The sequence below is a fragment of the Danio rerio genome, chromosome 24, assembly GCF_052040795.2.
Source record: "Danio rerio strain M-AB ecotype USA chromosome 24, GRCz13ab, whole genome shotgun sequence".
In the NCBI taxonomy this organism is placed as follows: domain Eukaryota; kingdom Metazoa; phylum Chordata; class Actinopteri; order Cypriniformes; family Danionidae; genus Danio; species Danio rerio.
Window position 1 is genome coordinate 42685451 of NC_141044.1, and position 15563 is coordinate 42701013.

Sequence of the window (15563 nt, forward strand, 5' to 3'; positions counted from 1 at the left end):
AATATTAATAAAAATAATAACAACAATAATAATATCAATAATAACAACAATAAAAACAACAATAATAATAATAACAGAAACAGTAATAATAATAACAATAATAATAATAATAATAATAATAATAATAATAATAATAATAATAATAACAACACTAAATGTTCCTGGGCACAACAGGTGAAGGTGAAGCACAAGTTTAAGCTGCACATCAGGTGAAGCGGTGATGGGTGCGAGGGAATGCTGGGATGTAAACACACATGCATGTTTACACACTTCTATGTCTGAGTAATAAACACAGACAGACAGACAGACAGACAGACAGACAGACAGACAGACAGACAGACAGACAGACAGAAATGGTGAACAGAGAATTGTGACTTACAGACTCTCCCATTCACTAGAAAGAGGAAAAGAGGACAGAACAACAGAGACAGGCTTAAACACTTACTTAAAGAGGAAAACCATCAATGCCGTCACAGAAATCTCTCAGAGCACTTCTGCTGAAACTACTGACAACAAGCCAGCAGACTAGACTTACAAAAACTTCTAGGTCATATTTACAATATATATATATATATATATATATATATATATATATATATATATATATATATATATATATATAAAATTTATATTTTATTATATTATATATATATGTAATAAATTATTAAGTAAATTGTGATATTCATAAAAAATAAACTTAAATAAATAAAATAAAATATTAAATTTGTGTAATTGGAAAGTGGACATTAGGAATATTTTTTTCTAATATTACCAAATATTATACAATTACATAAAGACATAATTACATATAAACACATGATGAACACATGATGAACACACTGAGCTCATGCTCATGTCAAACACTCTTACGCTCGCGCGCGCACACACACACACACACACACACACACACACACACACACACACACACACACACACACACACACACACACACACACACACACACACACACACACACACACACACACACACACACACACACACACACACACACACACACACACACACACACACACACACACACACACACACACGCATGCATGCATGCATGCAGATGCAATCCACTCAAAGCAGACTGAGAGAGACACTCACGGCTTCATGTTGAACAGATCTCGTACAGCCATGCTAGCATTAGCCTCTGTTCTGCGGCTACGTTCGCTAAAGAGCTTTTCTTTAGTCCAGGTCATGTGGACTCGCTCTGGCGTGGCGTCTGCTTTATCATTCATAGCTGTATGAGACGCTGTGTTTCTGTCGTGAATCAGCTGAGCCTGTGGTCAAACACACAATCACACATATTACAATGTAATCTCACGCCAATTTATAACTTTTTAATTTCGTGACTAATTCATATTAACTTATATGATCTCATTCGTATGATCTAATACGATTTCATACAAGTGACATCATATGAATCTGTATGAATTAGCCAGTTTTCGGAAAATACCTAAAATGGGTATGCTATGAATATACGTGAAAGAGCTACGTTTAAAAATTTGTAAAATAGTTACATTAAAAAATGTAGTTACACTACGAAAATATGTAAAATAGTTACACTATGAAAATAAATAAAAGTTACATATGAAAATATTTAAAATAGTTACACTACGAAAATATGTAAAATAGGTACGTTACGAAAATATGTAAAATAGTTACACTACGAAAATAAATAAAACAGTTACATATGAAAATATCTAAAATAGTTACTATACGAAAATAAGTAAAGTAGTTCCGTTATAAAAATATGTAAAATAGTTACACTACAAAAATATGTAAAAAAAAAAAAGTTATGTTATAAAAACATGTAACATAGTTATGTTACAAAAATACATAAGAGTTACACTACAAAAATAAAAAAGTTACATTAGTAAAATACGGAAAATAGTTACACTACAAAAATACATAAAATAGTTATGCTTCACAAATATGCAAAATAGTTACATAACGAAAATATGTAAAATAGGTATGTTATGAAAATACATAAAACAGTTACGTTACGAAAATACGTAAAATAATTACATTACAAAAATACGTAAAATAGTAACGTTACAAAACGTTAAAACATTAAAATAATTACGCTATAAAAATATGTAAAATAGTTATGCTATTTTCACAGCATAACTTCATTATGAAAATACGTAAAAAAGTTACACAACGAAATTAAGTAATATGGTTACATTATGAAAATACGTAAAATAGTAACGCTACAAAACGTTAAAACATTAAAATGATTACGCTATAAAAATATGTAAAATATTTATGCTATTTTCATAGCATAACTTCATTATGAAAATACGTAATAAAGTCACACAACGAAAATAAGTAAAATAGTTACGTTATGAAAATAAGTAATATAGTTACATTACAAAAATATGAAAAATAGTTACATTGCGAAAATGAGTAAAATAGTTACGTTATACAAGAAATAGTTATCTGGCACTCACAAATACATCTCAGATACTCACATTATTTGCGTGCTGAACTGCAAGTTTAGAGACTTGAAACAGTATCAATATAATATAATATAATATAATATAATATAATATAATATAATATAATATAATAACAACTAACTTAGACTTAATCTTGACATCTATATATTGCTTTTCTGAAGATCTGAAGAGCTTCTTTTATCTTTATATGTAAGCCTCTTCGGATAAAAGCATCTGCTAAATAACAGCATTTACAATAAATGAACAATATTTCTACAGATTATATTTGCAGCACGTCACAGCTCAGATCACAATCCCAACAAGAGCATGTCAGATTAATGTTTTAGTTTGTCTAATGTGCAAACTACAAACATGCAGCTACATTAGTCTGTAATATGCAGACTTCGACATGCAAAAATGTGAACCATTCAGCAAACAAACACAAACACAGTTGAAGACAAACTCATCAGGCCTCCTGTGAACTTTTAATTTCACTTGTTCATTTATTTCCCAAGTGCTGTTTAACAGAGGGAAATTTTTAATCATAATAGATTTATTAAGTAATTTATAATAACTGATTTATTTTATCTTTGCCATGATGACAGCACATAATATTTGACTAGATATTTTTCAAGATACTAGAATTCAGCTTAAAGTGACATGTAAAGTCTTAACTACAGTAGGTTAATTTAGGGAAGTCATTGGTCAACAGTGGTTTGTTCTGTAGCCAATCGAAACAAAACATTTGTTAACCTTACAAATAGTTGAATAAAAATATAAAAACTGTATTTATTCCAGTCAAAATAACTTTCAAAATATTTCTCCAGAAGACAAATATAATAGGAAATAATGCAAAAAATGCAACCAAGGCTCATTGAAGATACATTCCCAGGGTTGTATATTTGAGAACTACAAAATATGTACCCTGTACTATGACGTCTTGCAGTTTTTGTTTTCACGGTGTATATTTATGACAATCTCAACTATGTTACTTGAGGATTGTTTTCTCATATGTGCCATTTCCACGTATGAGAACCGTCCTTTGTCAGACTCGAATCATACCTGCCAAAACTCCCATATTTCACACTCATTTCCCCCCCCCGCCACCCTCCCGTTTTGTTACTCCTGTAATTTGAATGACCCGATCTGGTTATGAAAAATCCCTTTATGTCCATGTTTGTCAAGTTGCCAAATCTTGTATGACGCTCATTACTTCACACAATTGACAAAATATTCAAATCTCAAAGCATTTTTTACCTCAATCTGGCAACATACGTTATAACCCAGTTGCGCTGTTGATTTCTGCAGAGGTGGAAGATGCAGGATTTGAACAGCGGTGGTAGCAACATCAGTAGCAGATCATCAGTTATAATATTTAATAACCTCCCTGCTCTCAAATTTGGAAGACAAATGTTTGGAAGACACTGGTCTGACACCGTACAAGGTGAGCTCCCGAGCAAACTGACCACACCAGAAAAGCTGTGCATACTGAGGTATTCAGCCAACAGTAGTGCAAAAAGGAAGTTGCCAGTGGGTTCATAAAGCCCCATAGCAATTGTTTTACACACAAAATCCAGCCATATGTAGCCTAGTGCACATATTTCTGAACTTAAAACTCTGAAAACTGAACACAGTTTCAAATAACTTTAATCTTCTATGTGAAGCTGCTTTGACAAAATCTACATTGTAATAGCGATATACAAGTAAAGGTGAATTGAACTGAATTGAATTTCACAGTTCTCAAATATGTAGCCCTGGGCACATCTTCCCAATGAGACTGTGTTATGAAATATCCTTGCTCTGTTATACATCATTTATAATATTAGAATATAAAAACAAAACACATTTCTCAGGAGGGCTAATAATGCTGTCTTCAACTGTACACATTTATTATGTTTTCTATTTCTAACACGGAAGGATCGTCAGGAGGGCAGTGCTGATTGGCGCAGGGGTGACGGAGCACAGATGCATGCTGGGAAGTGTGGTTTTCTGCAGAACTCTACTGTTCTACCTCGTCCTGCTGCTCGTGTGCTGTGTTCTGGTTCTGCAGACTGGAGCTGTGTGCTTCGCTCTGGTTCTTCCTCCTGATGGAGCTACGAGACTCATCGGTGATGCTCTGAATCTGAGCAGTGTTTCCCCCCCGAGAGCAGCACAAATTAAAGAGGAGCACAGATCAACAAAACACCAGCCGCCAGCCAATCCTTCCAGATTGACAGCCAACACACGTCTAGACCAGTTACACTCACAAACTAGACGCAAGATACCAATGTTTTTTTTTAATACTTCAGTTATTTTGCATGCTTAACTTTTTTGATATCATCATAACACAATAATTGTCATTGCTGAAATGCAAATATGACATGAACCATATGTATTTTTAGCCTGAAATTAGCATAAAGTTTATTAATAAATTAATTTGACAATAATAATGTTACTATTGCTACTATTAATACAGGGGCGGGCTTAGTGATTTGGGGGCCCTAAGCAATTCCAGGTATGAGGCCCTATCATCACAACTCAAAACACTCTATTTTTTTATAGATATTATTTTCTTCTGTATATTCATTTTTATTTTTTGTAAATAAACTGCATGTTAAAAATATATTTCAAGTGGAATCTTTATTTTCTTAATGTAAAATTAAATACAACAGATTCACAAATATAAAAAAATAATAATTCACAAATTAACGGTGCCCAGTTAATTTTTCTGGTTAGATTGTAATATTAAAATCTAACCAGAAGGGTTTGAAAATAAGTAATAACATTAAAATCGTAATGGTTATAGACAGATTTTATAAAAGAGTTCTATGATTAATATATTGGTTAGAGCCCCCTAATTGCCCGGGGCCCTAAGTGGCTGCTTGCTTCTCTTATTGGTTAAGTCCACCCCTATACTTACAATTAAATAATAATGATAATAATAATGCATTATTTTATTTACTTGACATTAAATAATAATAATAATAATAATAATAATAATAATACATTATTTTATTTATTTGACATTAAATAACATTAAATAATAATAATAATAATAATAATAGTAATACATTATTTTATTTATTTGACATTAAATAACATTAAATAATACATTATTTAGTTTTTTGACATTAAATAACATTAAATAATAATAATAATAATACATTGTTTTATTTATTTGACATTAAATAACATAAATAATAATAATACATTATTTTATTTATTTGACATAAAATAATAATAATAATAAAATAATAATACATTGTTTTATTTATTTGACATTAAATAACATTAAATAATAATAATAATAATAATACATTATTTCATTTATTTGACATTGAATAACATTAAATAATAATAATAATAAAACATTATTTTATTTATTTGACATTAAATATTAATAATAATAATAACAACAACAATAATAATAATAACACATTGTTTTATTTATTTGACATTAAATAACATTAAATAATAATAATAATAATAATAATAATAATAATACATTATTTTATTTATTTGACATTAAATAATAATAATATTAATAATAATAATACTAATAATAATAATAATAGCAATAATAATACATTATTTTCTTCATTTGACATTAAATAATTGTAATAAATAAAAAAATAAACAATTCAATTTATGTAGCATTAATAAAAAATATATACAGTAACACTAAGTAACATTAATAATATTAATTATCATCATAATAATGCATGAACGTTACTTTTCTTTTAGATTTTTTATCTTTAGTTTTGACATTAGAGTGAAATACAGACTCATGTCCTGCTAGTTTTTTTGTGTTTGAGGTGTGTGTGGTATTAATAGTGTGACTGAGTGTATCAGCATCACCTCTCTCTCTCTTTCTGTCCTGGAGAGCTGCATCTGCTTGAGCATCTGTGACCTCTGCTCCATCACCAGTGTTTTCTCATAGGTGAAGGCCGAGATGTCACTGTCATGCTGAAACACAAAAAAAACAACAACAAAAAAAACAGTCCTATTATTTTACTGCACAGCAAAAGCCATGTCGAAATCACTATAAGCGTGTGCTCACCATCTCCACCACCTCCACCTCAGCGTTGAGCCGCAGGTGATAGAGGAACATCTGCAGGTCTTTCTTCATCTGAATACTGTTGTCATCCATCTGAGCCACAGTGAAGATGCGCATCTTACACTTCTTCCACACCTGAAACACATACAGACAGCAGACAGACACACAGACAGAGGAGCGATTGATCAGCAGTTGTTTCTCTGACAGGGTTTCTCTACATTTAACATTAAGCAGATACTTTTATCTAAAGGGACTTAAAGGTGAAGATAAAAAAAACATGTGTATTTGTAAATGCCAGTTAAATTTATTTATGGCAAGATATTTTTTATTAATAAATAAATCAATTAAATTAATTAATTAATAAATATAAATTTTTATTAGTAAGCTTTTGTTTACTTTTTAGACATTTATTTATTATTTTTATTAATAATTAATTGTCAATTATTATAATAGTTATTGTTATTAATTTATTAATTTAATTTAAATGTAATTAAAATGGTAATTAATATTCATTAATACAAAATATTTATATTAACAATTAATTCATATTATTATTTATTAATAAGTTATTGTTTACTTCTTAAAGTTCCTAAAGTTTCTTAAATTTATTTAAACTAAATAAAATAAAATAAAATAAAATAAAATAAAATAAAATAAAATTAAATTAAATTAAATTGCTGTGTTGTTTTCTGACCTTGTGCTGGCGCAGCAGGAAGGGCAGCAGCATCAGCATTCCTCCATCATGGACGATCCACCACACGTCGATAGTTCCTTCAGTCAGACGCTCCTGATGAGGGAAACTGTCCACGTTCTTGGCCACCAGCAGAGCCAGATGAGCCGCTGTCGTCTCTCTGACCGTCTCTGAGGAAAGGAAAACACACAAAACAACATTCAACAACATACCTGATGCCTTCAGAGCAGACAAATCAGCTGTAAACACCATACATGCATGTGATCAGGAAAAAATCCTAGAAATAGGTTTGTTTCTTGAAAATATCTAAATATCTAAGATTTTTTGAATGCATTAATAATATAATAAAATAGTTTTTCAGATGCATTAAAGAGCACAAAAAACTCATTTTATCGACTGCAATAAAGTTTATGAATATATATTCATAATTATATCTTATCATTATTTAATAACAGTAATAAAAACAAAAAATAAGGGTATAAAACATAAATATTTATATAATATATGATATTATTATATATTATAGTACATTTGAATACAGATGACTAAAATAAAAAATAAAATGACAAATAAAAATATTTCATTAATATTTAATAACCATTTTAAATTAATAAAATACTTTTTATAGCATATTTATCAAATAATTAAATAATAATAATTAGTTTTTCTCTGAAGAAAATATTATACATCAATCATTATTAAATATTACCAGGTCAATTAATCTATATTAAATTAAAGATTACTGTTTTAGTTTATTTACAGTAATAATAATAATATATATGTATATATTATGCATGTATAGTTTATAAATATGTATTTGTATCTGTATCTTTATGTGCATATGCAGTGATGGTCAGACCGATGAAGCTCCTCCAGGTATGCGGGTCGCTGGATTGTCTCCAGTTGCTCGGCCAGGCCATCAGGACCGAGTTGTGCTTCATTCCTCCGAGTCCTGCAGACTGGACAAGATGAGAGATGCCATCCCGCAGGTTTGAGGACACCACCACATGACAGAAACCCTTGGTCTTCTCCGCCGCCATCGCTGACTTTATATTCTACAGCACAGTAGAAAACACAAATACAAAAGACGGGTGGTTAGAGATGTGTTTATTTCAGGCGGTGTCCACTAGAGGTCAGTGTCAGTTTAGGCTGGAAACTCGGTGGATTTGAAGAAATCAACTGCCTTGACTATTTGTTTGCATAGAGCACTTCACACATCAAGTGCTAATCACTTTACATAAGGAGAACTTTTTCTTCACTAGAATGTTTTTAAGAGCAAAGAGTTTCAACAATGCAAATACAATACAAATACAAAAAACTAAACATTTAAATGAGATATATATATATATATATATATATATATATATATATATATATATATATATATATATATATAAAATCATGTTAAACTAGTATTGATGTATTTTTAACAAAAAAAATGCAAGAAATAAAAAAAATAATTTTAAGGTGTAGATTGTAATTATTTTAAATTCATAATAGTGTATCTTTTTAATGAGTTATACATTACATAATTATACTAAATTACATAATATTTTAAATATTTTATTGTCTTTTTTGCACAAAATAAAATGTCTCATTCCCAAAACAAATATTTTAAACTAATACTTAATACTTTCATGTGTTTTTACAGATTGTGTCTTTATTTATTAATTATTCTGCAGTTTTTAATAGATGTGGAAATTTACGGTATCAACAAATAAACATATAAAGGATAGATTTATAGAATAAATGTTTAGAATCATAATGTTTTATTAACATATTTCTACTTGGATTCTTTTATTTAATGGAATTTCTTTCTTAAGAAATCATTTTAGTCAAAATATATATCTCCTAAAAAATAAACACAAATGCATTAGTTTTAGGTGTAGAATATAATAATAAAAATTCCTAATATTGTCTTTTCAAATTAATAATTTCTTAATAATGAAAACATTGATATTAATAATAAAAATACATTATTAATTAACAATCAATTAATAGTTTTTTTTATGTTGTAATCTAATCTAAATTACATCCCAAAAACTCCCTTCAGCTTCAAAATTAATCTAACCCTTTCTTTCATAAACTAGAGACTTCATAAATTAAAAATTCTCCCATTCTCAGCCAAAATGTTTTTATTTATTACTCTTAAATGAATTAATCCTCCATCACAGAACTGCTGCCCCCAGTACTGTTTGAGTTTTTCTAATGATCTCCTTAAAATGGCTTAATTTTCCCGCACAGGCTGCACGGTGGCGCAGTGGGTAGCATGTTCACCTCACAGCAAGAAGATTGCTGGTTCGAGCCTCGGCTGGGTCAGTTGGTGTTTCCGTATGGAGTTTGCATGTTCTAACCGTGTTGGCGTGGGTTTCCTCCGGGTGCTCCGGTTTCCCCCACAAGTATAAAAACATGCGGTACAGGTGAATTGGGTAAGCTGAATTGTCCATAGTGTATGTGTGTGATTGAGTGTGTATGGATGTTACCCAGTGATGGGTTGCAACTGGAAGGGCATCAACTGCGTAAAACATATGCTGGATAAGTTGGCGGTTCATTCCGCTGTGGTGATCTCTTATTAATAAAGGGACTAAGCAGAAAATAAAACGAATGAATGAATTCCCACACAGTGTTTCCAAAAGAGTGTTTTTGAGATGTGTGTGTGTGTGTGTGTGTGTGTGTGTACCTGCTCTGCGCGTTTGGCCTGGTTCTCTCTGCTCAGGTATGTTCCTTCCAGCACGGAGCCCACGATGGTCAGTCCTTTACCAGCCTTCAGCTGTGTGGTGAAGGACAGGAGACGCGGATGCTTCACACACAGCTCTGAGTCCAGATTGAGTAGAACCAGCATCTGAGGTCTGTGCGCGCACACACACAGACACAGAGACACACACACACACACACACACACACACACACACACACACACACACACACACACACACACACACACACACACACACACACACACACACACGCACACGCACGCGCACACAGTTTTAGTGCATTTACTTTTTCACATTCAAAGTGACTCATGTCTGATGTCTGCATTTACACTGTAGATAGAGCCGGAAAACCAGAGCGGGCGCTGACTGACAGCCGATAACAGAAGAGCTCTCTTTTCTCCATTCCTGTTTTTATTTTGTTTGCAGGGTTTCATTTGTGCTCATCTTTATGACAAGTTGTTTAACTATAGTTGACAGAAAAGTTCTCATTTGGCCATCTTCTTTTAATCTAGGCTTATTTTTTAACCGACAGGCATTTCTATTAGATTATTTATTTTTTATATTGTACTATATAAGTGAAGTCACTTGAACACTCCCCAGGATAACCAGCACGCACAAACACGCACACACACGCACACACAAACACACGCAACGCACGCACACGCACGCACACACACACACATTGACCAGAGATGTCTATATATAATTCATAACTGACTGATGTGGGCTTTACTGTAGTTAATTCCTGTGCCACAGGTGGCAGATGGGTAATAGGATGAAGGAAAATATATATATATATAACATCAATTCAGTGTTGTTTAGCTTTATTGTAATCCTCTTATTAATCTTTAAGTTATCAGGTTTTATTTTTACATGTTCTGTTTTTTATCTTCATTTTAGTTCACATTTTGCTCATTTATGTTTGTGCTATCTTATGGCATTTATGAAGTTTATTTAATGTCTATATAATGTTTATTTTTTGCAGCATTGCAGTTTTTTCATTGAGTTTTTGTCATAAATATAAAACGTTAACAAATGCCTTAATAATGTAAAACAATTTTATTGTGATATTGTATTGTATTTCAACTCAATTATTACTTTATTTAAAATAAAATAATTTTCTAAGAATTTAGTTTATCTGTTGACAACTGTAATAACCCTGACTAAACTATTATATAATACAATTTAATGTGAGCAAATGATCTCAAATAAAAACTGCACATGACTTATGCAATAGCTGATACCAATGTCAATGATGGCAGATGTATAAATAATAAATAAATAAATAATATTATATATACAGTATTCAGCATACCGTATAAGTACACCCCACACAAATCTCTCTTTTAAATGTATATATATTTTTATAGGAGGCTATACAATATTATATTTGTGCATATATACATGAGATTACTCAGTACTGAAGCCAATTTTTATTTTGTAGGTTGTAAATTATTTTTGCAATATTTCGCTTGAATTTAATTGTATTATCTTTCAATTTCTAAATATGTCTGATGACTGACATATTATTTTAATAAATATATCTGTTTATTATTTATTATTATTTATTATTGTCTATTAAATGGATATTGTAATATATTGAACAATTTTACAAAATAAACTAAAACATTTATTGTCCTTAAAACTGCACATAAAGCATGTAAAGTTCTTCTTAATGTTTTTAATACACACTGTTATGCATAATTCATTACAGTACTTGTCTACTTATTGATATATATATAGGTGACGCAGTGGCGCAGTAGGTAGTGCTGCCACCTCACAGCAAGAAGGTTACTGGTTTGAGCCTGGGAGTACAGGTGAATTGGGTAAGCTCAATTGTCCGTAGTGTGTGTGAGTGAATGTGAATGGATGTTTTCCAGAGATGGGTTGCGGCTGAAAGGGCGTCCGCTGCATAAAAACATGCTGGATAAGTTGGCGGTTCACTCCGCGGTGGCGACCCTAGATTAATAAAGGGACTAAGCCGAAAAGAAAGTGAATGAATATATATATATATATATATATATATATATATATATATATATATATATATATATATATATATATATATATATATATATATATATACTTAATACTTGAAAGCATATGAGAAGAGTTTTAGTGCATTATATCTTCAGATGTTGAATCCTCAACGCTAAACAGCCCCAGTACATGTCTAATGTATTTGTTCTGAGTATTTACAGGCGCAGTGAAAGTGAAGGCTGTGGAGAACTGAAGTCTGAGGCTCCAGATTTAAAGCCCTGGAGGTTTTTCTGGCTCTGGATTAAAGGATTATTGCAGGACTGTCGCAGGTGTGATGCTTTCAGGTGAATGATGTCAATCTGAGGTTAGATGTGAAAGCTCACCACCACATTATCATTAATGATGATTTACTCTACACTCAATCCTGCAGCAGATGAGTCAGGGAAACTCGCTCAAATTAAACCTGATAGAGGTTACTGGAGTGCAGCTGGGAAATCAGTTCACAAACTCATTCTGAAGCGTGAAACATTTGTCTTTTTTTTTTATTTTACTTTATCACTGTTTTTTTTTTTTTAACTATCAAGCTACTATTATTGATTTTATTAATGGTTTAAGTACTTGATTCTCATTGACATCTGTCAGTCTTAAAAACATTTTTACTACAATGTTAAATAGTTTGTAGTTTTCTGAATATTTTGAATAATGTTTTTTAAGTTTTACTTTTTATTTAACATTTTTTTATTTTACTTTATCTCATACTTTATTTTTGTCTACTGCTTTTATTAATCATTCAATTATTTAAAAACTTCCTGTAATTTGAGTTTGTCTTAATATATTTGTTTTATATAATTTAAAATAATGTATATTTATTGATATTTTAAATTCATTTATTGCAATATCTTATACAATAGCTTTATTTTTTTTTTAAATATTTTACTTCCTCTCAAGGATTTTGTTTAGCATCAAGATAATATTATTGCTAAAAAAACTATTCGATTCCCATTGTCATTTAAGTGTTAATATTTAAGTTTTTTAAAACTATTTTTTATTACTATAATTTAAAAATAGATGATAGTTTTTATTAACATTCTGAATTAATTTATTGCATTATCTATACATTTTTAACTAATTTTTTTAAAATTTAAAGTTTTTTTAATCTTCATCTCATGGATTGTTTTTGCATCAAGATAATATCATTGCTTTTATTAATTAATGATAAAAAAACTACTTGAATCTCATTGTAATTTGTGTTAGTCAAATGTTTTTTGATTTTTTTTACTATAATTTTAAATATTTTTTTATTTATTTTTTATTTTTTATTTATATTTTGTATACATTTTATTGCAATATCTTTTACATTTTTTAAGTTGCAATTATTTTGTTGAACTTAGATTTTTTCTTTTTTTTAAAGATTTTTTTCATTTTTATCTGAGAGATCAACCCTTTAATAAAAATATTTAAGTCATTCATTTGAGTTAATCAGTGTCATTTAAGCTGTATTCTTTTATTAAGATAATTTAAAACAATCTCTAGTTTTTCATTAATATTTTGTATTCAGTTATTTCAATATCTTGTAAAGTTTTAATGTTTTTAATGTTTTAATGTTTTTGATATTATTTACATTATTTTTTATATATAATGTTTTTCAGTGTTAAACAGTACAGTGATAATATAAATAAATAATAATAAAAATAAAATATATTTATAGAGTATATTTATAGAGTAATAAAAATAAAATGTATTTTTTTCATGATTAATGGATGAACAGAAAGTTTCATTTATTTAAAATAGATCAAATAAATGTAAACATTTAATCAACACAGGCTCATGGGAAATACACACTTACATTTTTGTGATTTATTTTTTTGTGATGTCTTTGACATTTTTAATATTGTTTATTTTTTTTTTAGATTTTTGAAAATGAGAAATGTTTCCTCAGTATCAAGTAAACTTTTCCAAACACCTGATTTTAGTAACATTTTTTGATGCTTTTATTTTATTAGAGTTGTGAATCAGTCAAAGAAGAGTCCACTAAAGAGGCTTAGACAGAAACACGATGTCCTTTGACGGAGACGTTCACAAATGTCAAAGAACAAATACAGCTCAGTTTCTCCTCTGTAGATTAGAGGAATGAACAGATTTGACCTGATTCCTGAAAGACGGCTGAACTTTCATTGTGTCTCGTTGTATACAGGTTATTTAATCTATCAAAGATTACTGAAAGCTCAGAGAAAAATCCAATACTGATTCTGCATGGATTATAACACTGAAGAGTTGACCAGTGTAGGAGAGCATTTGGTTTTTCATTGAACTTTAGAGTTTGTGATAAACATGATACATATTTGATTTAAAAGTCTGAGGTCAGTTTATGCTGTTTTTATGTTCACCAAGGCCACATTTATTTAGTTAGAAATAAAGTAAAACTCTGAAATATTATCACACTTTGAAAAATCTGTTTGGTAAGAGAATATATTTTAAAATGCAATTTACTTCTGTGAATTAATACTGAATTAACATCATCATTAGTCATTTAGTGTCACTGGATTCTTCAGAAATCAATTGTATCTGCTGATATTGAAACATTTCTGATTATTATCTTGTTTAAACATTTTTGAGCAGATCATGCTCTTTCTACTTTTATTTAGTTAGTTATTTAAAAAAGCAGCATCATATTTATGTGGCAATTCAATAAATCCAATTGTTTTAAGAAATCATGGATGAACAGAAATGTGAATTTGTTTGAAACAGATTAATTTGCTAACATTATAAACAGTGCTTGGCAAAATGATTCACATACAAAATAAAAAAGTTTATTTTTACATAATTCAAATGGTGTACTGTGTGTATTTATTATGTATGTACGTATGTATGTATGTATGTATGTGTGTGTGTGTGTGTGTGTGTGTGTATATATATATATATATATATATATATATATATATATATATATATATATATATATATATATAAATTATAAATATATATAAAATTATAAATACACACATGATGCATGCATATATTTTAGAAAAAGTTATTTTTTATATTTGGATATTAAATATATGTGTATATGATACAAATTATATATAAATTAAAATATCAGTTAAATATACAAAAAGTATCACATATGTAAAATACACATTCACATATATTATGTTAAAACAAACTTTTATTTTGCTTGTAATTAATCTTAGTTTTACTTTCACTTTTGATCCGTTTTAAAATGCCCTTTCTGTATGGGAAAAAAAAATGTAAAAATACTTTTTAAATTGATTTAATTTAATTTATTAATTTATTATTATATTTTTGTGCCAACTATGATACATGAAATTTCTTTAAAGTTCATAGATGAACGAAGTTAAATTTATTTGAACCAGATCTATTTGCCAACATTGTGATTATTTCTACTTTCACTTTTGATTAACTTATTAATATGCTCTTGCTGTATGGGGGAAAAAACAGTACTTATTATTAATTTAATTTAATTTAATTTAGTTTTTGTTGCAGCTATGATAAATAAAAACTTTAAGGATTTATGCATGACCAGAAAGATCACCTTATTTAAAAGAGATCTATTTGCAAACATTACAAATAGACAAACATTACATCATTACTTTCACTTTTGATCAATTTAACATACCTGTTTTATAAAAGTAACATGTAGTAACTTGTAACATGTAGTATAAAAGTAATAAT

The 15563-nt window shown here is 29.2% G+C and overlaps 2 protein-coding genes across 17 annotated transcripts in view; one reads left to right on the forward strand and one right to left on the reverse strand.

Moving 5' to 3' along the window:
• katnip (katanin interacting protein) overlaps positions 1-15563 on the forward strand; it is a 1410884-nt gene that overhangs the window by 243490 nt on the left and 1151831 nt on the right. The window lies entirely within an intron of this gene.
• Positions 1-15563, reverse strand: part of slc12a7b (solute carrier family 12 member 7b) — a 107225-nt gene that overhangs the window by 4427 nt on the left and 87235 nt on the right. For 5 of the 16 annotated variants that reach the window (XR_015525282.1, XR_015525281.1, XM_087310045.1 and 2 more), the window contains exons 17-23: positions 9855-10023; positions 8034-8229; positions 7178-7344; positions 6487-6618; positions 6285-6392; positions 4459-4569; positions 1111-1286 (exon numbers count right to left, since the gene is read on the reverse strand). Coding sequence is in view for 12 of the 16 variants with exons in the window: in XM_087310045.1 (XP_087166171.1) it covers positions 1111-1286; positions 4459-4569; positions 6285-6392; positions 6487-6618; positions 7178-7344; positions 8034-8229; positions 9855-10023 (1059 nt within the window). In the remaining 4 variants the exon portion in view is untranslated. Of the gene's footprint in view, positions 1-379; positions 395-1110; positions 1287-4458; positions 4570-6284; positions 6393-6486; positions 6619-7177; positions 7345-8033; positions 8230-9854; positions 10024-15563 lie in introns of all 16 variants that reach the window. The other 11 variants (XR_015525283.1, XR_015525284.1, XM_087310049.1 and 8 more) reach the window with 3 other exon arrangements.